Source organism: Periplaneta americana, chromosome 14 (assembly GCF_040183065.1).
Source record: "Periplaneta americana isolate PAMFEO1 chromosome 14, P.americana_PAMFEO1_priV1, whole genome shotgun sequence".
Taxonomy (NCBI): domain Eukaryota; kingdom Metazoa; phylum Arthropoda; class Insecta; order Blattodea; family Blattidae; genus Periplaneta; species Periplaneta americana.
The window spans coordinates 146,717,118-146,743,765 of NC_091130.1; the positions used below are offsets into that span (position 1 = coordinate 146,717,118).

A 26,648-nucleotide genomic window follows, 5' to 3' on the forward strand; every position below is an offset into this window, starting at 1 on the left:
CTTTTCTTTCTTTCTTTCTTTTCTTTCTTTCTTTTCTTTCTTTCTTTTCTTTCTTTCTTTCTTTTCTTTCTTTCTCTTTTTTCTTTCTTTTTTTTTCTTTCTGTCTTTCTTTTCTTTTTCTTTCTTTTTCCTCGTTTCCTTCTTTTTTCTTTCTTTTTCCTTTCTTCTTCCTTTCCTTCTTTCCTTCTTTTTCTCTTTTTCCTTTTCTCTCTTTCTTTTTTCCATTTCTCTCTTTCTTTCTTTTCTCTTTTTTTCTTTTTTCTTTTTTTCTTTCTTGCTTTTTCTTTTTTCTTTCTATCTTTTTCTTTCTTTCCTTCTTTTTTCTTTTTTTTTTTCTTTCTGCCTTCCCTTATTTCTTTTCTTTCTTTCTTTCTCTTTTTATTTCTTTTTTTTCTTTCTGCCTTTCCCTATTTTTTCTTTCTTTCTGTCTTTCTTTTCTTTTTCTTTCTTTTTCCTTGTTTCCTTCTTTTTTCTTTCTTTTTTTCTCTTCTTTCTTTCTTTCTTTCTGTATTTCTGTCTTTCCTTATTTTTTCTTTCTTTCTGTCTTTCTTTTCTTTTTCTTTCTTTTTCCTTGTTTCCTTCTTTTTTCTTTCTTTTTCCTTGTTTCCTTCTTTTTTCTTTCTTTTTCTCTTCTTTCTTTATTTTTTCTGTCTGTCTTTCTTTATTTTTTCTGTCTGTCTTTCTTTACTTTCTTTCTCTTTTCTTTCTTCCTTTCCTTCTTTCTTTTCTTTCTTAATTTTTCTTTTCATTCTTTCTTTCTTTTCTTCTTTCTTCCTTTCTTTCTTAAATAAAAAAATCAGTAGAAATTATTAACGAGTTTGTTTCATGCATACAAGCATAACTAAAAAAAACAAGTAATTAATTATTATTAGTGCGTTAATGTTTCAAAGTAACTGTTTTGTCCGTTCTTCGTAATGTGCATCCTGTTATTTCAGATATGTTACAAGCTGGCTTGAAAAAAGAGCCAACACTACAGAGAAGTCGAATCTTGTGATGTTGTTCGACAAATACATCCCATCCTGCCTGGAAAACATGAGAGTTCGCTTTAAAAAAATCACGCCCATCACAGACATGGCGCACATACAGATGCTGTGCCACTTACTGCACTGTCTGCTGATTCCAGCTAACACTCCTCCAGGTGAACCAGTTGATGCTAGTGTTAAGAATTAAAAAAAACGAGTGATAGACTGACATAATAATTTTAATCTAAAATTCTGCATTCTATGAACAAAATAGATCCATCAGGGTAGTTACCTATTTCTATTTCAAACGAAATTTTACTAAAAAAAATCTCTCATACATTTAAAATCAAGAAAAAATATTTAATACCCTGCGGATAAAACCCTTTAACGTCATCCGGTGCAAGTGACTTAACCATCTACTTGTTTCTAACAAGTTGCCTCTTTGAGGACAGATATCTCTGAAAACTATAGCCTCAATTATTGAGATTTCATTCTGCAAAATAAAGTGTCCTAAAACCGCAGAAACTTCTGGTAGGTGAAGCAGAAATCATGATGAAAAAATGAGACGTACTTGGTCTTCAAACGCAACAAACTTGGAGAAACCTAAAAGGATATCAAATCTGTAAATTATTTCGATTGAAATTTATAACTAATAATTAATCCTTTCGATCGCTACTTTTACTTTGCTATCAAGAAATTTTGATATCTATTTTTGTTAATTGAGTTTTAGGTAAGACACTGAGATTGGATTCCGTCAACGTCTATTGTGTTTTGTTTCAGATTGTCCTAAAGAATGGTATGAAATCTACTTCGTTTTTGCTTCTGTCTGGGCATTCGGAGCAGCTATGTTCCAAGATCAGGTAATGTAGTTTGGAGAAACTAAACACACATATTTTATACCATTTAAAACATATTTTATATATTAATACAGCATACCTATTTCAATTTGATTAATTAATCGACCTGAAACCTGCTATAATTTACAAGGCAATCAGCTCAGATATATTCAAGACTGTATTTTTTTAAATAATATACAGAGCTTTCATTTTAAAACTTCTCAACCTAAATAACTAATTATTTAAATTGAATTGAATTTAAACAAAAAACACGTCAATTTAGATATGGAGGGGGAAGTCTATCACCTATCACCTTTACTTTTTAACTTCGCTCTAGAATATGCCATTGGGAAAGTTCAGGATAACAGGCAGGGTTTGGAATTGAACGGGTTACTTCAGCTTCTTGTCTACGCGGATGACGTGAATATGTTAGGAGAAAATCCACAAACGATTAGGGAAAACACGGAAATTTTACTTGAAGCAAGTAAAGCGATCGGTTTGGAAGTAAATCCCGAAAAGACAAAGTATATGATTATGTCTCGTGACCACAATATTGTACGAAATGGAAATATAAAAATTGGAGATTTATCCTTCGAAGAGGTGGAAAAATTCAAATATCTTGGAGCAACAGTAACAAATATAAATGACACTCGGGAGAAAATTAAACGCAGAATAAATATGGGAAATGCCTGTTATTATTCGGTTGAGAAGCTTTTGTCATCTAGTCTTCTGTCAAAAAGTCTGAAAGTTAGAATTTATAAAACAGTTATATTACCGGTTGTTCTGTATGGTTGTGAAACTTGGACTCTCACTTTGAGAGAGGAACAAAGATTAAGGGTGTTTGAGAATAAGGTTCTTAGGAAAATATTTGGGGCTAAGAGGGATGAAGTTATAGGAGAATGGAGAAAGTTACACAACGCAGAGCTGCACGCATTGTATCCTTCACCTGACATAATTAGGAACATAAAATCCAGACGTTTGAGATGGGCAGGACATGTAGCACGTATGGGCGAATCCAGAAATGCATATAGAGTGTTAGTTGGGAGGCTGGAAGGAAAAATACCTTTGGGGAGGCCGAGACGTAGATGGGAAGATAATATTAAAATGGATTTGATGGAGGTGGGATATGATGGTAGAGACTGGATTAATCTTGCACAGGATAGGGACCGATGGCGGGCTTATGTGAGGGCGGCAATGAACCTACGGGTTCCTTAAAAGCCAGTAAGTAAGTAAGTAAGTAAGTAAGTAAGGGGGAAGTCTGAAACCAGGTTTAATTGCATTTTAGATTTCACCCCCACCCTCAGCCACTCCCACTTTGAAATTTCAAATGACACCCTGTATTTTTAGGGCTTATACTTCAATATAAAAGATTATTCAATTGTTTATACACTTCATTCATTTGTTTTCGCATCTTTTGTTTTCTATCGTTGCCTGCTGAGTTCGTTTTCTGCCGTACCTAGCGAATTATCCTACAACTCAAGATGTAATTCAAGTCAGAGTGCAGCAATTCAAGTCTTTTCAGACCGTGGACCACCGCGTGGAGTTCACCAAGTGGTGGGTCAACGAGTTCAAGACGGTCAAGTTTCCATCTCAGGGGACCGTGTTCGACTACTACGTGGACACAGAGACCAAGCAGTTCCTGTCGTGGACAGAGAGGCTTCCTGTATTCACCTTGGACCCAGATATGCCCCTGCAGGTACTTACCTCTCATTTTAACACTAGATGTATAATATAACTTGTTTATATTTTGACAAGTGATATTAATCTTCATAAGAAAAATAATGTCACCACTATAAAGAAAAAATAATCCTACTACTACTGTACTCCAACCACGAGAAAGTCTCTGCGAAATGAGACGAAGCAGGGTAATGCTGTGAATAAATGTTGATGTCATAAGGTCACACACGTGGGTACTCGTATCTCTATTGGCTAGCTCTAACAGCACAAACAATAACATTGATACACACATATTTATACTACCCTAGTTACAAAATTAGATCACTGTTAATCTCCTGGTCTTTTAATCTCTCCATACAGGAAATAACATATGCAGGAGAGCGCATGGTTTTTAAACTGACGTTATAACGATAATATTATTTATCTACTTCGCTCCAATAGATGACGCAATAGAAAGCACATTCCTTTCACGGTTGATCTCCTGGTTGGAGAACAGTAATGTTGTTTTTTTTTTTTCTACAGGTTCTACGAGAAGTTTAAGGACACTCCTTCGAAAGAGATGTTTCATTCTTGTCCTTATACTTATGTGAAATCCCGTGATGTTTATGTAGGGACCTAATTCCTGTGAAAAATTAAGTTTTTTTTACTGCAAACCCAATCTCTTTATCTTTCAAACTGAGGATTATATAACAATTTTTCTGTTATGAAAACTTAGTGAAAAATTACATTTTTTTTTTTCTGGGAGAAAAATTAATTACTCCAGACTGAACGTAGTTATAGTCCCGTCGCTCTAATTTCCGGCAGCCAATCACGTTGCAGGTCGGCTACATTTAACCCTTCAGTACTCGCGTGGATTACAATAGTAATCCACTGATATTTAATCCTCTATTACGTCACTGCCTGCAGCACTGCGTAGTTGAGCGTCAATGCAATTTCTCGTCACAGTCTAAGTGAGGCATTACTGGTGTTTAGACGTATTTGTCGCAACCCTTTGGAAAGTTATACGAAGTTTTATAAAGTGATGCACAATTTTTCCGAGTGGATTACCATTGTAATCCACGCGAGTACTGACGTCAGTTTTTTGTTCAGGTAAGTGAAATAGTTTTTAATATGGTTATAAGTGATGCAATGCAGTAAGTTTATGAAAAAATGTGTGACATCGTTCCATCCTCTTCGCAGTTTGCTCCAATGGGTACGGAAACTACAAACAACATTTGCAAATGGCTGGATGAAGATATGGATGATGGCATTGAAAATGAAAGTGATGATGAAAGCAACAGGGGAGATCTTTAGAATGAAGTTCACGATTCTAATTCAGAACAAGACGATGATGATGATGATGATGATGATGATGATGATGATGAAAGACTAATGTCTATAAATGATGGAAACTGCTATACAGGTAGAAAAAAGATGAGAATTTGGCAGGAAGAACCAGTAGCTCAACGAGGGAGAAGACGAGCACAAAATATAGTGATTCATTTATCGAGCCCTAAAAGGGCTGCAAGAATTGCGCGGACCCACACAGAGAGTTTTGACTGCTTTATTGATCAGGCAATAATCAATGTAATTGTAAGGGTACTAATATTTGTATTGAAAAAGTGAAGCGTAATTACGGACGTGACAGAGATTGCAAATTAACAAATGACGTTGAAATTGAGGCACTCTTGGGTATTTTGTATTTTGCTGGCGCCTTGAAATCGGGAAGACTGAACGTAAGAGAACTATGGGATAAAAATGGCACAGGAATAGAGTCAATTTACCTGACAATGACCTACAACAGATTCTAATTTTTGTTACGATGTCTACTCTTTGATAACATTTATGACAAAAGGAAAGGAAAGAAATTTATGAATTGGCTGCTATACGTGAAGTATTAGAGTTATTTTTTCAGAACTCACAAAAGTGCTGTAGTCCAAGCGAATATGTAACTATAGACGAGCAGTTGGTTGCATTCAGAGGACGATGTCCCATGAAGAGTATATACCTACTAAACCAACAAAATGTTGGATCAAAATTTTTGCTAAGGTGGATGTGAAAACATATTACACTCATAACTTGGAAATTTATGCTGGTATTCAACCAGACTGTCCATTTCACCGAAGTAACAGTGCACATGCAGTGGTGAAGAGGCTGGTTCATCCCATCAAAGGAACAGGAAGAAATGTGACCACCGATAACTGTTTCATGAGCATACCTCTGTGTTTAGATCTTCTAGAAAATGACAAAATTACACTTGTAGGAACATAGAAAGAAAACAAAAGAGAAATCCCTCCTCATTTCACAACTACTAAGACAGGCAAGTTAACAGTACATTGTTTGGATTCAATGAACGCTGCACAATTATTTCGTATGTACCAAAGAAAAAAAACACTGTTAGCATTATCAACCATGCATTATGATAAGGCAATGGATGAGGAAACGGGAGGCAGCTAGAAACATGAAATAATATCATTTTATAATAGAACTAAATGTGCTGTGAATGTCCTGGAACAGTTATGCTCAGCCTATGATGTAAGCAGAAATTCACGACGCTGCCTCTATTTTCTTTGACTTACTAAACATGTAATTTGTTTGAACTGTATGGAAGAAATGCATAGGCCTACTTAGATAATTGAATCAGATGTAGATTAGGCTATCATGTGCGTTAAATCTGAACTGCAAAAACATCTGTAAAATATTATATGTGAAGTGTGAATGATTGTTACATCCCTGAATTTTTTCATTGCTACACCCCTGAGTGAGGTATTTAGTTATCAAATATGACGTAACAAAGGTCAGCAGTAGTGAACTTGCGTTTCCTGTGGGAGAGTTTACATCAAGAGATCAGGTGACCTTCAAACAGCGAATGAGCAACAATTCTAGATAACCTACATAATTATGATGATAGTGAACTAACTCATAACTGTGGTGCAACAATAAATTATGACTCATAGACACGTCCAGTGTGGAAACATTATGTAAACATGTCACTTGAATGCAATTTGTGTACTATAATACGTTTCATTATTAATATTTATATTTAATACGTTCCGTTGTGCGTAACATATCCATTCTCATTACTATAATAACTGAAAACAATATATTTCTTAACATTTAAATCTAATTGCAATGTTTAAACCATGTCTGCAAACAAAAACAAATGTGGATTACCATTGTAATCCAGGTGAGTACTGGCGTTACGAAATTTAACGCGAGTAACGAAGAAACGTGTGCGTCTTGTGATTCGCTGAGGAAGACGTTATTCATTTCTTAATGCTCGATAAATACTTAATATAATCGCCGCCATTTTGGCTCTTTCGTTGGCGTTCGCAGAAAGCACACGAAGACTTTATTTGCCGCTCAATTATTTGCTGAATTACAGAGCGTTTGATTTATTATCATAGGAGCTACGACATGATAATTTTGAACGGTGTGGCAAATAGATTCATCTGGTCGCTCGGCAACGAAAGAACAAAAATGGCGAACGATACTACCTACCTAGACTTTATAGAACCTTCACTTCCTAAGAAGTTTTAGAAACTACACTAAAGCAATGCAGATAGCGTAATGTGTAACGGACATGATCGGTCCTGATATGCACATCTGTAGACAGCAATGTATGTGTACAAGTTGTAGTGTCCAGTCGATCAGTCCTAGTGAAATGGAGGAGTACACGAGAGCGGAATAAGCAGACCTGATTTTCGAATACGGATGAGCCAGTGGGAACAGTAGACAAGCTCACAGATTGTATCGGACCAATTACCCACGTAGGAGACATCCGGCCCATACCATCTTTCCACGACTGTTCCAAAGGTCAAGGGAAGGAGACACGTGGTGTCAAATTACAATTCCATTTCCACACAAATATTTTTGCTTATAAATTTCGACTCAGTCATTTCCGGACAAGGGTTCCTTATCTCAAATTGATACATGTGCCCTTCCCCATCATCCCTCAAAGTTTGTAACACCAGCACGGAAACACCCTGTATAACAATTTTTCTGTTATGAAAACTTACTGAAAAATTACGTTTTATTTTGTAGGAAAAAATTAATTTCTCCAGAATGAATGTATTTAGATGAGTGAAATTTGGGAAGAGTTTGATACTATCCCAAGTCATTCTTCCACATACCAATAATATGCCACTTCACGTTCACACTCACTGAATTTCGACCCATTTTACTTTTACTTTTCAAACAAGAAATCCACAACTGTTTACTAAAATGGAGGGAATAAGCTGATTGACCAGTATTAACAACTATCAATGTTATGATGTAAGTGACAGTGTCCGCCCGAGGTCAATTTGCTGCGAATTTCAAACTCAACAGAATTTTAGAAAATGACCATTTTTCCTAAAAAAAATAAATACAAAAATCTGTATTTTAATGCGTGAACGAGATATCAGAATTTGTTTAAACAAAAATTAATATTTACAGACTATAGATCAATGAATTTTGGGATAGAGTTAGAAATATCTCAAAGACTTCTTCCTAAGACGTAACCAAAGAGGAGGAGTCACGCCGGGAATAACAGCGTCGCGACTACAGTAACATTATATTAGTGATTGATATTATTACATAAGAAGGGTACACGGGAAAAACGAACAATGTGACATTTCCATTAAAGATGAGTTAGTGATCTATTTCAGTATATTATTACAAAATTTATTGATGTTTCTACTTGAAATGAAGGAAATGATGAGTGTATCCGTGGATTTAATTCTCCTTTACCACTTTTGGTTAAAAATAACACTAAAGTTTGTAGTAATACAGTGAATTAAATAATGATATCACCCTTAACAGCATTGTGACATTGTTCATTTTTCCCGTGTACCCTTCATATGTATAAGGTTAAACTTATATGATTATAGGTATTATTGATTATATATATAAAATTCTGTTGAGTTTGAAATTCGCAGCAAATTGACCTCGGGCGGACACTGTCACTTACATCATAACATTGATAGTTGTTAATACTGGTCAATCAGCTTATTCCCTCCATTTTAGTAAACAGTTGTGGAGTTTGCTACAAGTGCAGAAAAGTTAGATTTCTTGTTTGAAAAGTAAAAGTAAAATGGGTCGAAATTCAGGAGTGTGGACGTGAAGTGGCAGATTATTGGTATGTGGAAGAATGACTTGAGATAGTATCAAACTCTTCCCAAATTTCACTGGAGAAATTAATTTTTTCCTACAAAATAGAACGTAATTTTTCAGTAAGTTTTCATAACAGAAAAATTGTTATACAGGTTGTTTCCGGGCTGGTGTTACAAACTTTGAGGGATGATGGGGAAGGGCACATGTATCAATTTGAGATAAGGAACCCTGGTCCGGAAATGACTGAGTCGAAAGTTATAAGCAAAAATAGTTGTGTGGAAATAATAATAATAATAATAATAATAATAATAATAATAATAATAATAATAATAATGTTTTATTTTCGCTGGCAGAGTTAAGGCCATAAGGCCTTCTCTTCCACTCAACCAGCCTTAATCAATACAATACATAAATTTAAATTACAAATATTTTCACTACACTTAAAAGGTTCTCCAGCAATAATCTTCACTACACATTTATTTAAATTTAGATAAATCTATAAGGTAAAGTAGTAACTTAATTTATAAGCTAATTTAATTCAATGAATTATAATTAATTTAATATTTGAGTTAGCTAGTAAAATGATGAAAATTAATTTAATATAAGCTTACTAGGACTATGTTACAGGGAGAATATATATATTTCTATTTCTATAATGAGAATATTAATGTAATTGCCATTAGAGGTTTTGTAAATCTATTTAGAGAAATTAAAGATAATAATAATAAGAATGGATAGATGTTAGTTTCATTATAAGTAACAAATATTAATCAGCAATTCATCTGTTAAGTAAGAATTTATGTAATTTTGACCTAAATGAAGTTATTGAAATGGAATTGTAATTTGGCACCACGTGCCCTCCTTCCCTTAACCTTTGGAACAGTCGTGGAAAGATGGTATGGGCCGAATGTCTCCTACGTGGGTACTTGTCCCGGTACAATCTGTGAGCTTGTCTACTGTTCCCATTGGCTCATCCGTATTCGAAAATCATGTCTGCTTATTCCGCTCTCGTGTACTCCTCCATTTCACTAGGACTGATCGACTGGACACTGCAACTTGTACACATACACTGCTGTCTACAGACGTGCATATCAGGACCGACCATGTCCGTTACAAATTACGCTATCTGCATTGCTTTAGTGTAGTTTCCTGTCCCCACCCCTCAGACAACGCAATGAATGGAATACTGTAATTAGACAACGTAAACAACGTCAGATGAATACAGTATGTGTAAGATATACAGATAAATACACATAAATAAGGTATACAGAGGAATAAAATTACTTTCGTGCGAGATCGTGCGTATTTGCTTGGTTTCCGCACAAAACCATTCCGCGGAAAGTCTAAAATTCCACATTCAGTATTCCCAACCTAACACACATAACAATTTCCCTCTTCTTACCGCTTAAGTGACATATTGATTTTACTGTTTTAGGCTTTTAACATATTATTTTTAGAGACGTTCAATATAGTAATAGTTATAAATTGGAAACTTACCACTGCAATTTTACATAAATTGCACTGTTAATTATTGTTTTTAAATATTTGCAAAAATTAAGTAAACTCTACAACTCCACTAAAGTTACTGCATTCGTCATGCAAGTAACATTAAGGAAGCCGTGAAAAAATCAACAAGATTCCAGATGCCGATGTTATTACTGCAATATGTTATATAAATAATATTGTTAAAATATTAAAATGAAAAATAAATGATTACATAACCTTACCGTTTGTTTTAAGTTCGCATTTATAGACTGGGGGGAAAAAAAGACAGACGTATATCACGGCCAGCTGTAGTATAGTAAACACAGAAAACATTCTAAAGCAACAATGTTGAAGATAGATATTTTTGTTTTGCAAATTTGCCGTCATTAAACAGAAACCAAGATGGAGATTTCATTGCAACTAATTAGAAATTCTTCTTTCAGGTACGTAATAAACGATCTTCGCACAAAATAATGTACGATACACGAGCGGTATGTTTTCTTTCAATTCTCGGAAATTAAAAAAGCTCAACTACGTTTCGCTTTTTCAAACTTTTCCTCCAACATGAAAACTTCAACATACCGCTCTTGTAACGCATATTACTATATTTCCACACAACTATTTTTGCTTGTAACTTTCGATTCTGTCATTTCCGGACCAGAATTTCTTATCAGATTGATACATGTGTCCTTCCCCATCATCCCTGAAAGTTTGTAACACTAGCCCGGAAACACCCTGTCTAATCCACAGTTTTGAAGATAGAGAGATTGGATTTGCAGTAAAAAATTTAATTTTTTGGTCCCTTTATAAACATCAAAGGATTTCACATAAGTATAAGGACAGCAGTGAAACATTTCTTTCGAATGGGTGTCCTTAAACGTCTGGTAGAACCTGTACAAATAATTATTTTCTAAAATTCCGAAGTTCTTTTTGAAGAAATATTAAAATTAGATTTATTAAGCAGTATACCACAATCTAGTATATACAGTCGCGAAGCTCAGTAAGTAGTAAACATGCAAACATTAGATAGTTGCTCACCACTAGGATCGCTAATATCGCCTCATTACAGACAATGCAAAATAGTACCGTCACAGTCTATTGTTTCTAGCACCCTCAAAACTCAAGCTTCGTGACTGTATATACTAGACTGTGAGTATACTGTACTATAGACCTAACGTAGTTGCCTTTCCGCTCCTAGGCGGCACTGGTGCATACTTCGGAATCCATTCGAATCCGTTTCTTCTTGGATTTGTTGATGGAACAGCGTCACCCTGTGATGTTGGTTGGGAATGCCGGTGTAGGGAAAACAGTGCTGGTGTGTGACAAACTGGCATCATTGTCTGAGAACTACGCCATAGCAAATGTACCATTCAACTTCTATACAAGCTCAGGTAAAGTGATGGACGTTGCATGTTACATAGCTACGTTATTACTTCCCATTTATCATCCTGTCATCTACCGAGATAAGTCTGTCACCTGTCCGACGTAGTAATGCACTTTACAAAGCCATATGGGTACGATGATAAGCTACTTTAACGTGAAAACGCTTTCAAAATAATAATAATAATAATAATAATAATAATAATAATAATAATAATAATAATAATAATAATAATAATAATAATAATAATAATAATAATAATAATAATAGTAGTAGTAGTAGTAGTAGTAGTAGTAGTAGTAGTAACAATAGTAGTAATTAGTATTAGTATTTATTTATTGAATGTGGTAGAGATAAGGCCGTCAGGCCTTCTCTGCCCATCTACCAGGGGATTACAACTATAATATGAACAATAAAATTACAATTAATATTAAATTTACAATTACAATTACAATAAAAATTAAAGTACGACAAGATTACCTGATTAATGAAAGCTATACATTTTATCATAGAAGTTAAGAACAAATAATATTTTTGTATTTACTGAATTACAAATTAAACCTAGAATAACAAAATTCTATAGTGATGAAATTACCGGATATTGAAATATTTTGTGATAGATTAAGAGAACTATTTACAAAAAACCATGTCTGAACGAGTCTCAATTACTGACCAAGTGCCTAGTAAGTTTGCGTTTGAATTCAATTTTATTTCGACAGTCCCTGATGCTAGCAGGTAGCGAATTCCAGAGTCTTGGCAGGTCTATTGTGAAAGAGGATGAGTATGAGGAGGTGCGATGGGATGGTATTGTTAATATTGTTTCATGGCAGGAACGTGTGTTCAGATTATGGTGGGAAGAAAAGTAAGTGAAGCGAGACGACAGGTACGAAGGAATAGAAGAGTTCAAGATTTCGAATAGAAGGAGAAGTGAATGTAATAATAGTAATAGTAATAATAATAGTAATAATAATTATAATAATAATAGTAGTAATAATAGTAATAATAATTGTGGTAGTGGTGGTGGTGGTGGTAGTGGTAGTGTTAGTAGTAGTATGGACAAAATAAAAACACCCTAAAGCATTTACTACTGAACTTTATTTGTTGAAACTTTGTGCATACAACACTGAAAGATGGGAGATTCCTCAGAGCTCAACATGACCCCCATTGCGCACCCTGCACAACTCATAACGGTGATGCAATTCAGCCCATGTCCGTTGTAACATAAGAGGGGTGATTTGTTGGAAAGCTTGAGTAATTTTCACTCTCAGATCATCAATGATTCTGGGTTTCTGTGAATAGACAATGTCTTTAACAAAACCCCACACGAAGAATTCAGGAGGGGTTGGGTTTGAGGAGTTTGGGGACCAAGCTAAGAGATAGTTGCTTCTCGTACTGGGTTTCGCCTGCGAACTCCTGCATTTTTTTTTAACACAGAACCTATTTCTACAAAAGTTCGATACCACAACATTATGGAGTCGTATTTAGGTACATTACGCACACCATACTCACGTCGAAATTCCGTTTGAACTCTTCTAACACTCTCAAATTTAGTATACTAAAGAACACATTGTCGCCGCTGTTGATTTGTAGTAGTCATTTTAATCATCTACGATTGTCATTTGTTCTTTCAGATTATGCATTGTTGATTGTCATATATGGAAACTCTCATCTTTTAATCATAATATAACCAACAAGAAATTTTTTCTACTATCATAATAGCTTTATAATAATAAATTAATATTATCCATACCCAAACGGATCAGACTGTAATGATGATAATAATAATAATAATAATCATTATCATCATCATCATAAGTCATACATCAAGTGCAGAAAGTTGTGTGACACACTAAGACAAGCATTTAGACATAAATTTACTCGAGCCCAATTCCAACATGAAAAGCAACATTAAAGTTAATGAATAAGTTTAATAAAACAAGTTTTGTGAGTGACCGAAAATGAAAGCGAAGACGCCATGTCCTTACAGAACAAAAACTTCATGAAATAGGATCTGCCTTGGAACATAGTCCTTGAAAATCTCATTTCATTATCGTATTGCATGGCTTGAATGTTGTTTGTTATTTCAAGTTGTATTTGTTTATTTTAACGAAATTAAATACAATTAAAATAATTTCACTGTCTCCAAAATTTCGTTACATCGGCATTTAATTTATCTGTATTTCTACCTATATTTTTAAAGATTTAAGTTTTTTTTAACCTAATTATATGTTTTCAGAAATGCTACAGAAGATCCTGGAAAAACCACTAGAGAAGAAAGCTGGCAGGAATTACGGCCCGCCAGGAAACAAAACCCTGGTTTACTTCATTGATGACATGAATATGCCAGAGGTACTGTTATTGTAGCCAGACCTGCATGATCTAAGAAATTTCAGTAAGCGAACCTGACCATGTGGCTGTCGCATGTAAACTGGCGTCATGATAAAAGTGACAAAGAAGTTTTTTATTGGCGGTTAGCAAGGGGAAAATTGGATAGGAAAAGCATACAGTACACACAGTACTTATGACACGGTATAGAAAAAATCCCTTTCAACAGACACTTAAGGTTAGTTGTATTACGTATACAGGGTGTTGCAAAAATAGTCAATAATATGTTCCGAGATATGAGTACTTGTTCATCAGCTTCATAGAGATACTCAATGTGAGTTCCACATATTGTAACGCATTCTTCTACCCTACTGTATGTATTAGGACTTAGGGACTCACATGTTATTACCCTTTCGCTTACTGCATTTCTCATATAATACTGTATACCCAATAAGAAAGAAACAACTGATAATGGATACTAAAACACACCCTACAAAAATTATTAATATATCTGGAATATTATGGGCATAGGGCTTACACCAGCCTTTACCGTCAAAAAAAAATATATATATATTTTTTTAATTTTTTTTTTTTTTTTGCAGTGAAGATTGCTACAAGCGCTATGCCCATAATGTTGCGGATATATTAATAATTATTGTTGAATGTGTTTTAGCATTTATTAGCAGTAAGTGGCTAAAATTTCAATTGAATATGTGCTATAATAAGTGAATACAGTGTACCTAATCACAGGCGTGTAGTGAATTTGTAAAAAAAATATATATTTAAATTAAATTATTTTTAGGGGAAGGATGTACTCTAGGGTAACCATTGTTTTTATTTTAAAGCTTAATGTATAGGCTATATGTATATCACTAAAAAAAAGGAGCTGTGATAAATTGATTATACTTGAGATTGCTTGAAGATAGGCTATTTTGCATTTGCATTTTAAAGTTCTGACAAGTATTAAATGCATTTTGGTTGTAACATAAAACATCAACGAAAAAAGAAAGTACTCACAATCTAAGGTCAATATTTCCATATTTGGAAAAATCTTTTCATATGATGTCCTCCCGTGTATACATCTGTCATTATTCTTTGGACTTGCTTTTATAAAACCAAAATATGTTTAACTTCAGGTGAGTTTCGCCAGAATACTACTACTTCTTCTTCCCTTCAAGTATTAGGCCATATGGCCTGTTACGATCTCACAATTGAATTTTCAATCCACCGCTTCTTTGAACGACCGAGAGATCTCTTCCCGTTTGGACGATAGTGGAGCATGACTTTTAGGATTCTATCTCTATGCATGCGATGTAGATGATTTATCCAGTTGTTCTGATAATTTTTTACGTGATTAATTACAGGTTCTAGTTTTAATTCTTCCATTACATCTCCATTGCGTTTGTGATCCCATTTCGTATATCCCGCTGTATATCTCGTACATTTCATTTCCCGTTATTCTGCTTTCGTCTTTCTTCCTCAATGACCGTGCCTCACTGCCGTAACAAAGTGCAGGTCTCGCCAAGGTCTTGTATAGGCAAATTCTGCTATGCCTTTGTATACTTGGGAAGGTTTCATAATGTTGTTAATTATTCCCATTGTTTTCATGTATTTAGAAATTTTCTGTGAAATGTCTACTTCATCGAAAAAAGATAATGTGTATCCGAGATATGTAAAATAATTTACTCTTTCTAATATTTTTTAATCTAAACATATTTTGCTATGCACAGGGTATTTTCCGCAGAAGGCCATAATTTTAGTTTCTTCTTTATTGATTTTCATGTCATATTTAATTCCAATTTTGTTAAAATTAAAAATTGAACGTTGTAATTAATCTTCTGAGGATGCCACCAGAGCTAAATCGTCTGCAAGAAGTAATGAATGTAGTTGTAAATGTCTATTGTGTTGTATATATCCATGAGGCAATTGTTTCCATTCTCTAATTATTTGATTCATATATATAATAAATAGCAACGGTGAAAGACCAGAATATTAACACGTATTTCATTATGGAATGAAAGTATATGCAAAGTGTGCAATGTTAAGTGTGTTTATACCGCCAATGCATATCAGGCAGAGCTCAATTCAGCAGTAATATATTGTATCTTTGAAGCGATTATCCAATTACAAACCAAGAAATGTTCTGTTTATAGACTCTTTGAGATCATTTCCATTAATTTAATATAATATTACAGACAATCGGAGCACTTTCATGTTCTAAATTTGATTAAAGTGGTTTAACAACATTAAATTTATCTGCTCAAATTAATAATAAATTTAAGATTATTATATAACGGAGATTTTGAGAATCGCACCTTAGTCCCTTAATTTACTGTCGTTGAACGTAATGTTGTTCCTCACAGGTGGACATGTACGGCACCGTGCAGCCTCACACCCTCATTCGTCAGCACCTGGACTACAGCCACTGGTACGACCGCAACAAACTGACGCTCAAAGACATCCACAAGTGTCAGTACGTGGCTTGCATGAACCCCACGGCGGGCAGCTTCACCATCAATCCCCGCCTCCAACGCCATTTCTGTGTCTTTGCCGTCAGGTAACACGTTTACTGCGTTGTTTCTTCAAAACAATAATGAGCAGAATCGTATAATATTAAGAAGAAAAGTTATGAAAAAACCTAGTTAGATTTGTATAAAGAAATGGATTATAAGTGTGGACTCTAACAACATTATGGATGGATGGATGGATGGATGGATGGATGGATGGATGGATGGATGGATTGTTGAAGAGCGGGACAAGGCAATACGACATTAGGAAGTGGAATGGGCTCATTGTACTACTTTCAATTTTTCAAATAGATAAGAATAGCCGACACATTTTACCTGGAGTGCTCATTAAAAATGCCCGAAGATCGATAAACTGGAGAATAGGTGTGGAAGCTTTCAGCCGTGTCCCTACAATGACAACCAAATACACAATGTCTCCATCATATGGGCGTGGCGTTTACCTGTGCCGTCCTTACCAGGAGAAATTTGGTTTCTTACCCTCCTCTTTCGTTCTTCTCAACCTTACTGATAAATAGGGACCGGATTTTTATGTAATATCAAAGTGTGAAATATGTAAATATTTATGTAAGAAAATAAGCTTAATATGTAAAATCATGAAAATATTTAATATCAACATCTGCGCTGGTTTGTATTGTTAAACCTAGATATTTGTAGTCTGCTACAATTTTTAATTTTCTCTTCTTCATGAAGATTTTTACTGTTTCTGGTGCTCTTCCGCCGTTTCAGAATATCATCATTTCTGTCTTGTCCACATTTATATCAAATCTGTTTTTATTGCAGCATTTTACCATGATGTTAATTGTTTCTTTTAACTTTGTAAGGTCTTTAGACCCTATTACTATGTCGTCCGCTTATGCGTATGAGATTATTCCCTCCTTGATTTTTACAATGCTGAGTAGTTGTATGAGAAAGGTTGCCTTTTGTTCATTCATATTTACAGTGGGCGGTAAGGGATGAGTGCCTCTTTTACTTGCTGGAATTTAGATGTTATGTTTCGTTTCGAAATATATCCTTTCTCGGGTAGGTGAAAATGCTTATTTCAAATTGTAAATTTCCCCGGCAGCAGTTTTCTTTTTCCTTTTAAAGAACTAAATATGAATAAACCCCTAAATATGTAGATTTATGTAATATCAAGTCATACTATGTAATGTGGGGTAAATATGTAAAAATATGTAGTATCAAATTTTAATATATTAATAGTAATTACAAGATTCGCAAAGATTTGTTATTTATATACGGTTAGGTTCAAAGGAATATAATATGTAATTACATAAAAATCCGGTCCCTACTTGTAAATAACACTACTCCTAATGGCAAAATTAAGTAGAGTTTGTTGAGGAGATAGATTAGTGATGAGTCCTTTGCGCAAATATGACAAGTGAATATCAGGCCAATTATCCACCTGTTATATTTTTATTTCACAAATTTTCTTTAATCGATTTCAACGATATTACCTGACCTCATATTTCTCCATAATTTCGTTTAGTGATATCCACTGAAGCTATATAGCTAGTACTTAACTACTGCAGTCAATTGTTGAACAATAAACTCAGAAATTTTACTAGCAACATATCGCCACAGTCTACTATACACAGTCTCGAAGCTTGAGTTTTGAGGGTGCTAGAAACAATAGACTGTGACGGTACTATTTTACATTGCCTGTAATAAGCAGAGTCCGTGGATATACAGAGTAGCGCAATCACCGAGTCGGCCGCCATTGTTAGTCCTTTTCAACACGCTAGGGATAGGAATATTTGAAGTAAAACTCATATATTTTTAATTTGAGGGGCAAAAACGTCTAAAGGATCTTCTCACATTATAGAACATTATTGTCAGTCAACATACTTATGTAAACAAACTTCATTTGATAATTATAATAGTATAAATATACATTTAAATGTTCAATACACTCCTTCAAAAACGTCATAGTTGTAGGTATTACAGCAACAAGAACTTAATAAATTATAAGTAACAAATTAAAACAACAATGTTTCAAATAAAATAACAATAAATCTAAACATTTGCAACTACATTCCTCGTGCGAACTCTCCGGATTCCGCATATAAGGGGACACTATACTGAAACTTCGCGAAGTTTATTAGTATTAAGAGTTCACAACAGTGAAATCCATAACTACCATACTTACGAAGCTAGATTCATCAAACTTTTATCACTGATATATCTGCTTAATAGTGACGAGTGTACAAAATTGCATCTGCCTACGATACGTGGTTTGCATTTTATTAATTATTTTATTAAAATATTGAACCGCTCTATATAAAAAGTCGCTTGCACTACAATTGACATTATTCTTAAGTGATTTTCACTTATATGGATCCTTACATACATGGAATCGAAGCTTACTATAAGGTTTGGCTGTAAAATTAATCAGTAAATTACTAGAATCTTTTTATTATAAAAAAAAAATAAAAAATTAATAGCCATAAAATTTCCTAATAATTTACCCATTCGCTGTACAGAAAATTCCAATGGTAATGTTTGTTCCAATGTATATAAAGAATCATATAAGTGAATATCAATGAGAAATAATGTAAATTGTGCCGCAAGGGACTTTTTGTATAAAGCAATACACTATATAATTAAGTTATTAATAAAGTGCAAACCACTTATCATAGAGAGAGACGAAAGTTTGTACATGTGTTATTATCAACCAGATATACTACTGATAAACATTTTGTGAATTTAGCTTTAAAAATATGGAAATTAGTAATTTCAGTATAATGTCCCCAAGGATACACTGACGCGAGGTTTTATCATTTTTGGTTAAAAAATCGTTTTTTGTTTTTGCCTTTAACAATTCATTTTTGGTCTAAAGATGCCCTCTGCCAATTTTCATGACCATACGACCGGTCTATCAGCTATTTAGGGTCACGTTTTTAAAAGGCTGCGGGCTCTGACTGTTAATTTAAATACTCCGTCCACGACCTCCACTCTGAATTCTGTGACCATTTTGGAAATTATGCTCTATTTCATACATTATTTACTATATTAGATTTCCGATTGAGCCAGTGTAGCTTCTCGACTTCCCGAAATATTTCTTCATAGAATCCAACAGGTGTTAGGCCTACTTCAAAGGCTGCTTTCCTTTAAAAGATATTCAGTTGCAAAGGAGAGCACAACTCTTGTCTAAAGGAAAATTCCACTTGTTACTAGTAGCCATAGCAACGTGTTTTCCATGCTTGGTTTTTGCTTGTGATACAAGAAATATTTGCAAGTTTCTAACAGTTTTATTGTTAGTGTTATAATAGTGTCTACAGTCTATAGTGATTTATAAATAATATTTATCTATTATAGTGTTTTCATAATTTTACATAGTTTTTTTAGTCACCTTTATTTACTAGTGTAGGTTAGGTGTGCACAGCGTGGTAGTGTATATAAGGGTAAGTTCTGTATATAATATGCTAGGTCTATATGTTTCAAAATGCCTAGAAAATAAAAAAGGCAGAGACCTGGTTCATTATTATCATCCAAAACTTTGAAGTGAATTGTCTCCACTTTAATTTACTGTAAATTTTGCATTGCTAAAAATTCTACTCTTTCTACGGATTTTGTACTACGTGCATAATTTTTTGTAGAGTTTTTTAAAATTTATTTATTTGATGTCGTTTTAGCTTAGGAAGTCATATCGCAAAAATACATAAACAATTCTTACAGTTTACATAGAGTTTACTGTATTACAATAATCATTAATGTTTTTGAATAGGCTATGTTCTTAACAAAACTTACTATCAGGATTATACCTAACACTCATATTTTTTGTTGTTGCTGTTGCTTAGTCAAATGTCCGAAGACATGTTTGAATCTCATAAGTACCACCAATAAGGCATCATTCATGAGACAACTAGGCCAGGAGATAATGGGGTAGGGTGGCCAGTTCCTTTCTCCCTCCAATGCATACTTCGCCGATTAGCTACATATTACACTAATCAGACTTCAGATGCATACAAACAATTGTTCTTCCTCTGACACATATCGTCAAGTGAGATGTACTGCCTGGTAATATATATGCATATCAGCCAGAATATCAATAAAAGGTATTTTAATACTATTTTTTTACGCTCGAGTTGAATTTTTTTTCCGTTTTTATACTTTTAGTGCATTAAATATTTTTAATTATTTTTTAGTAAATTAAAAGGAAAATTGTATAGTAACTTTTGTTTCTGAAGGTCTGATAAGTATGTAGAAAAAATTTGGCCATAATAGTAACAACTTTTGAAAACCTAAATTTACACAATTTAAAATTACAAATTAAAAGTACAAAATTTCAGAGATCTACCTAGAATAATTTAGAAAACTGAAATTTCACATCAGTCTAACTTTAATAGGGTTTCTAGTTTCTACGGTCTCTGCATTTTCCAATCGAGCCAGACAATACAATCTTGTCTCAAGAATGAATTCAGAACTTCACAAATATATTATGTCATTCTTGCAAATAGCAAATAGGATAAAATTCAGAAATGCTTAATTTGAAAGGGAGAAGACGGTAAAAATTTGACACTGATCCTAATTGGTACGTGATTTTCATTTGTTTTATGTAGAAATATCATTGCTGAAACAACTTAATTTCTAGATTAGTTTTATAAAAATATTTTGGGGCCCAATTTTTTAAAAAATAAATATCAAAATACAGTCATTCATTAATCTCACAATGTATGCTCGCTTAGGTAGCGGATCGTTCCTTTTTATATTTATAGTCACTTCTTTCCTTTTTCCTTATTTCTTTCACCTTGTCACAGAGAAAACAAATGTGCGCTTTTTTCAGTTCTCTGTGAACAGTTCTGAACACAGCAGCATTGCATTTTTTCGCACTTAAATTACATTCTTTCCCTATGCAACTGTATACTGCATAGCGCGCGCTGGACTAACAATGGCGGATTTGTCGGCATTTGCCGGCTCAAACGATTGCGGTACTCTGGATATCCACGGACTCTGGTAATAAGGCGATATTAGCGATCCTAGTGGTGAGCAACTAACTAATGTTTGCATATTTACTACGTAGTGAGCTTCGTGACTGTATATACTAGACTGTGATATCGCTTCGTCCCGCGCCGTGGCGTCGCGGTCTAAGGCATCCTGCCTAGGACTCGCGTTACGGAATGCGCGCCGGTTCGAGTCCTCACGGGGGAAGAAATTTTGCTCACGAAATTTCGCCCAGTGTATGGGACCGGTGCTCACCCAGCATCGTGATGCACTTGGGGAGCTACGATAGGTAGCGAAATCCGGTTGCGAATACCAGCTATAACGGCTGGGGGGATCATCGTGCTAACCACACGATACCTCCGTTCTGGTGGGATGATCGTCCACCTCTGCTTCGGCATGTGGGCGTGATGCCAGCAGCCGGCTGGTCGGTGTAGGCCCTTCACGGGCTATAGCGCCACGGATTATTATTATTATTATTATTATTATTATTATTATTATTATTATTATTATTATTATTATTATTATTATTATTATTACATATCGCTTCTCTTTGTCTCGCACGGCTCGGAACGGCTCGGTCACTGGTAGGGAGCATTGTTGGTGCTGTTGTACCACATGCATTCTCCAGTTGCTCCCCGAAGTCTTTTACTGCGAAGGAGATAGTTTAAAATTTCATAGGAGTCAATGTTTAAGTGACATTTTTGGACAGGTTTGAACTTTTTAATGTAAATATTTGTATACTTTTACTGTTACTACAGTTTTCCTGGAGCGGAAGGCGTGAACACAATATACCACTCGATCATTTCCCAACACATGTCGAACCCCGAGTACCGCTTCCCGCCGTCAGTGACGAAGCTGGCTTCGAATGTCGTGGCAGCGTCCCTGGCCCTGCACGTCAAGGTCACACAGGTCTTCCTGCCCACCGCCATCAAGTTCCACTACATTTTCAACCTCAGGGACTTCTCAAACATCTTCCAGGTACAGTGTCTCTTGCTTCTGAATGTAACATGAAAGTTTGCCATTTAAACCGAATTCATTACCTTCATTTTACGTAAAATTTGGAGTTAGAAGTTTTGGCTATTTTTCATGTAATATTTATTTCAAAATAATTTCAATTCATTTTCATAAAACTGATAATATGCCAATGTCATAATTAGTCCTGAGAGATATAACTGCTGTAGTGATCAATTTCATATTGTGGTATGCCGATAAGTTATTGCTATTTGACTATAATTATTTATTTACTGTGCCAACTTTGCTTATCTTAAAAGTTAATAATTTACATTAACGTAGTACATAGTAACATATATCTATGATTTTCACAACAATCTATTGACCAAAATCGAATGAAATGCTTCAATAATACACATTGTTAATAATATTGACATGTTAGTGATAAAAACAGTAGTCTGTTTTAGTTCGTTGTTAAAAATCAAGATCAACAGAAGCAGCCCCATCTAACGAAGTCAAAAACTGGCAAATACAGCCCACAAGTGCTTACAGTGTTTTAAAGTGTCCTACAACGTTTTATATTCCTTTGATTATATTTATAGTTTTATATCACTTTTAAATAATTTTAAATCTTGTAAATTGTACTACATGGACTGCAAGTGTTTTTAACTTAATACTGGGTGTTCATTTCAAAGTGTGTCATGACATCACTGTTGTTGGGTCACCGATTTGAAGCGAGTTTCAGTTTATATGTTAGAGAAGTTGCCTATTATTTAAGGCGTTCTTCAATCTGAACTTGAGAACGTGTACGGTATAACTTGAACGTCGTAGCAACAGATGGCGGTCTGTATGGTCTGTGTGCTACCATAACCTCTTTCGAACTGTGTTTTGCGCCGGCAAGTCGTACGCAGGGTATTTGTTATCATCGGTTGCGTATGGTAACATTCCACAACACAAATCAAATGCTCCGTTTCCATGTTGACCGTCGAAGTTAATGTAAACAAATACGTAAGTAATCGTCTTAACCCTCTCCCCATATCTCGACAGTACGTATTTCCAAACAGTTCACATTCCTGCCACTACCGGCGTTACCGTACGTATCGGCACGTACTCTTCAGAATGAACGCCGTACTAGCTAGCCAACTTCTCTGCCTCTTAGATTATACACCTGAGCTGCGGAAGTGTAGGAAGATTGAATTCTCTAGGCTCATCAGCTAGCCACATGACGGCATGCAGCGAGCCAAGACACATTTTGAACTGAACACCCAGTAGACCAACTTAGGTTAAGTTAGAGCAATTCACATTAGCAAGACTCGAAAATCATAATAAGTTCCATACCATCGGGCAAGGTTTTCATTATAAATGTTCATTTAACACTCTACATCTGAAGATGATACAAATGTATCTGAAACGTTAATGTAAATTATTAACTTTTAAGATAAGCAAAGGCGGCACAGTAAATAAATAATTATAGTCAAACATGCTGTAGTGATGTTACTGTACAAGGAGGAATCTTGATAAACTGATGCTAACTATATAAATACAGGGTGTTTCAGTTATTTATGTCTTATTTTTATTCAGCAGCAAACTACAAATATTGCTGTTGTATGATTGTATTCCGCCGTTTAACAATGATCTCAATACATTTTCGCCATGTGGTACGTTTATTGAGTATGCGGCAAGTCTTTCTTATTATCGAAAATATTCCCTTTACGTAGACTGGTTGATACTCGAAACATACGAGCTATATTAGGGTATTTCTGGAGGTCGCGAAAATCACGACATAATAGATATACAATAGATTTTACTAATCTTTACAAATTAAGTGGTTTTGATTAATAATATGCGAATAAAACAATCGCGACAAATCGCGAAATAGAGTTCTAATAGCGAAATATTAACAAATTCGCAAATTATTACTATTGCGTCAGTTTACAGCGAATTTCATATTCTGAGTTTTTTCACTTGAATTTGTTATATATCCAAGTAGGCTACATTACATGGTATTCCAGGTGTTCTGATTACATTAGTGAACTAAAAAAAACGGAGAATTCAACATTTCACTAATAATTTGAAAGTATTAATTTTAGGGATGCGAGTTTTTTTTTCGTTTTTAATGAATGTGTGTTAAATACATTCACAATCCAACAAATATTATCTATTAACCATACCGCACCTTTACCAGAATCCAACGAACCTTTAATGTTAATTATTTCGAAAGTAATATTCATACTGAGTTAATACTCCAATTACAAAGTAATTCTATTTTCCAAAATTTCTATTAATCTCCGCGAAGAGTACAAATCAATCTCCAACAATCTCCGCCGACACCAATATAAAAAAAACACAAATGATAAAATTAAATCTCCATAAATACCTGCCTCTGCCAATAGATATATATTCAGAACACACAAAATGTATATTTCCAAATATTTCTTGTGAAATTGAGAACATGAATTTATTCATTCCATATGATGTTAAGAACAGAATTGCATTTGAGAAATGTTATAATTAATTGCTAGTGGTTATACATAGCAAAATAGATTTCTTCATCTAAGCACAACATAATTTTTTCTTCGAAGAGTGTATACCGATATCAAATTATGTTTTGAAATTAACTCTCATCTCTTTAATTGCAGTCACTAAGTCTATAGTAAGATATTATTTGAAATAAAAGTTTGTAATAAGGAAAAAAAATTGACGATAAAACGTTCGGGTCAAAATGGCAGTGCTAGTCAAAATGACCGATGCTGGTCACAATGACCGATGCTGGTCAAAATGACCGATGCTGGTCACAATGACCGATGCTGGTCACAATGACCGGTTTTGGTCAAAATGACCGATGCTGGTCACAATGACCGGTTTTGGTCAAAATGACCGATGCTGGTCAAAATGACCGATGCTGGTCAAAATGACTGAGTTTTATTCTTGCTTATTTATTTGCTTTTAAATTGTTTTATATGAAAGTTTTTGTGCGATTTAGTTACTTTTGTCTTAATGATCATTTAATTTGTTGTTTATTCGCAAATTCATCAATTGGTATTGTATTACATGATACTTATTATGTAGTAGCTCACTTCCGATTTATTTTATTAGTTCTTATATTTGTAATATCTATAATATTTTTAATTATTAGACCTAATAACCGGTGCTGGTCAAAATGACCGGTGCTGGTCACAATGACTGGTGCTGTTCAAAATGTCCGATGCTGGTCAAAATGACCGAAGCTGGTCACTGACCGGTGCTGTTCAAAATGTCCGATGCTGGTCAAAATGACCGATGCTAGTCACAATGACCGGTGCTGGTCAAAATGACCGGTGCTAATCGTACTAGTTAGTTTGAAAGTGTCGGTCCTAGTAGTGTGACGATGATGATGATGATGATGATGATGATGATGATGATGATGATGATGATGATGATGATGATGAAACGATATTGTGTATCGCTGAATACGATTCGCTTTCATACGCAGGGTTTGTTGTTCAGCACCAACGAGTGTCTGCCACAGCCCACAGATCTGGTACGACTCTGGATGCACGAGTCCCAGCGAGTCTACGGGGACAAACTAACAGACGAGAAGGACATCGAGGCTTACCACAAGATTCAGAACGATATTGTCAAGAAGAACTTCGAGGTAGCTGCACTATTTTAATACTCTGAACAGTGTTTCATAAAGTGTAATATAATTATTTATATTTTAAGCATGAAACGTTTTGTTCATTTAGCAGTTATAGTAGCTGAGATATAAAAAGAATGAATTTCATTAAATTTTTGTAGGCCAATGACGTACTTCCCCCTTTAAGTATCGGGTCGAGGAAATCAGGTTAGGAAACACGGTCGTAAAGTATTTGTTTTTATAGAAAGCTTCTAGCTTCGTGAGAGGAGCATCAATATTCTTTAATTTTATATTTTTAACAACGTTATATAGAGAGCTTTTGTTATAGTTTCTTCCTTTAATTTTTGTTGCTTTTCTTGTCAATGCGGATGACGTGAATATATTAGGAGAAAATTCACAAATGATTAGGAAAAACACGGAAATTTTACTTGAAGCAAGTAAAGCGGTAGGTTTGGAAGTAAATCCCGAAAAGACAAAGTATATGATTATGTTTCTTAACCAGAATATTGTAGGAAATGGAAATATAAAAATTGGAGATTTATCCTTCGAAGAGGTGAAAAAATTCAAATATCTTGGAGCAACAGTAACAAATATAAATGATACTCGGGAGGAAATTAAACACAGAATAAATATGGGAAATGCCTGTTATTATTCGTCATCCAGTCTGCTGTCAAAAAATCTTAAAGTTAGAATTTATAAAAAACAGTTACACTACCGGTTGTTCTGTATGGTTGTGAAACTTGGACTCTCACTTTGAGAGAGGAACATAGGTTAAGGGTGTTTGAGAATAAGGTTCTTAGGAAAATATTTGGGACTAAGAGGGATGATGTTACAGGAGAATGGAGAAAGTTACACAACGCAGAACTGTATGCA

The 26,648-nt window shown here is 34.5% G+C and overlaps 1 protein-coding gene across 1 annotated transcript in view; it reads left to right on the top strand.

Moving 5' to 3' along the window:
• The window catches only part of Dhc93AB (Dynein heavy chain at 93AB), a 312,580-nt gene that overhangs the window by 193,575 nt on the left and 92,357 nt on the right, over positions 1-26,648 (top strand). The window contains exons 44-51 of the mRNA XM_069846249.1: positions 936-1,138; positions 1,743-1,822; positions 3,321-3,494; positions 11,232-11,424; positions 13,651-13,763; positions 16,103-16,296; positions 21,967-22,186; positions 25,632-25,793. Of these exons, the coding sequence (XP_069702350.1) occupies positions 936-1,138; positions 1,743-1,822; positions 3,321-3,494; positions 11,232-11,424; positions 13,651-13,763; positions 16,103-16,296; positions 21,967-22,186; positions 25,632-25,793 (1,339 nt within the window). The remainder of the gene's footprint in view (positions 1-935; positions 1,139-1,742; positions 1,823-3,320; positions 3,495-11,231; positions 11,425-13,650; positions 13,764-16,102; positions 16,297-21,966; positions 22,187-25,631; positions 25,794-26,648) is intronic.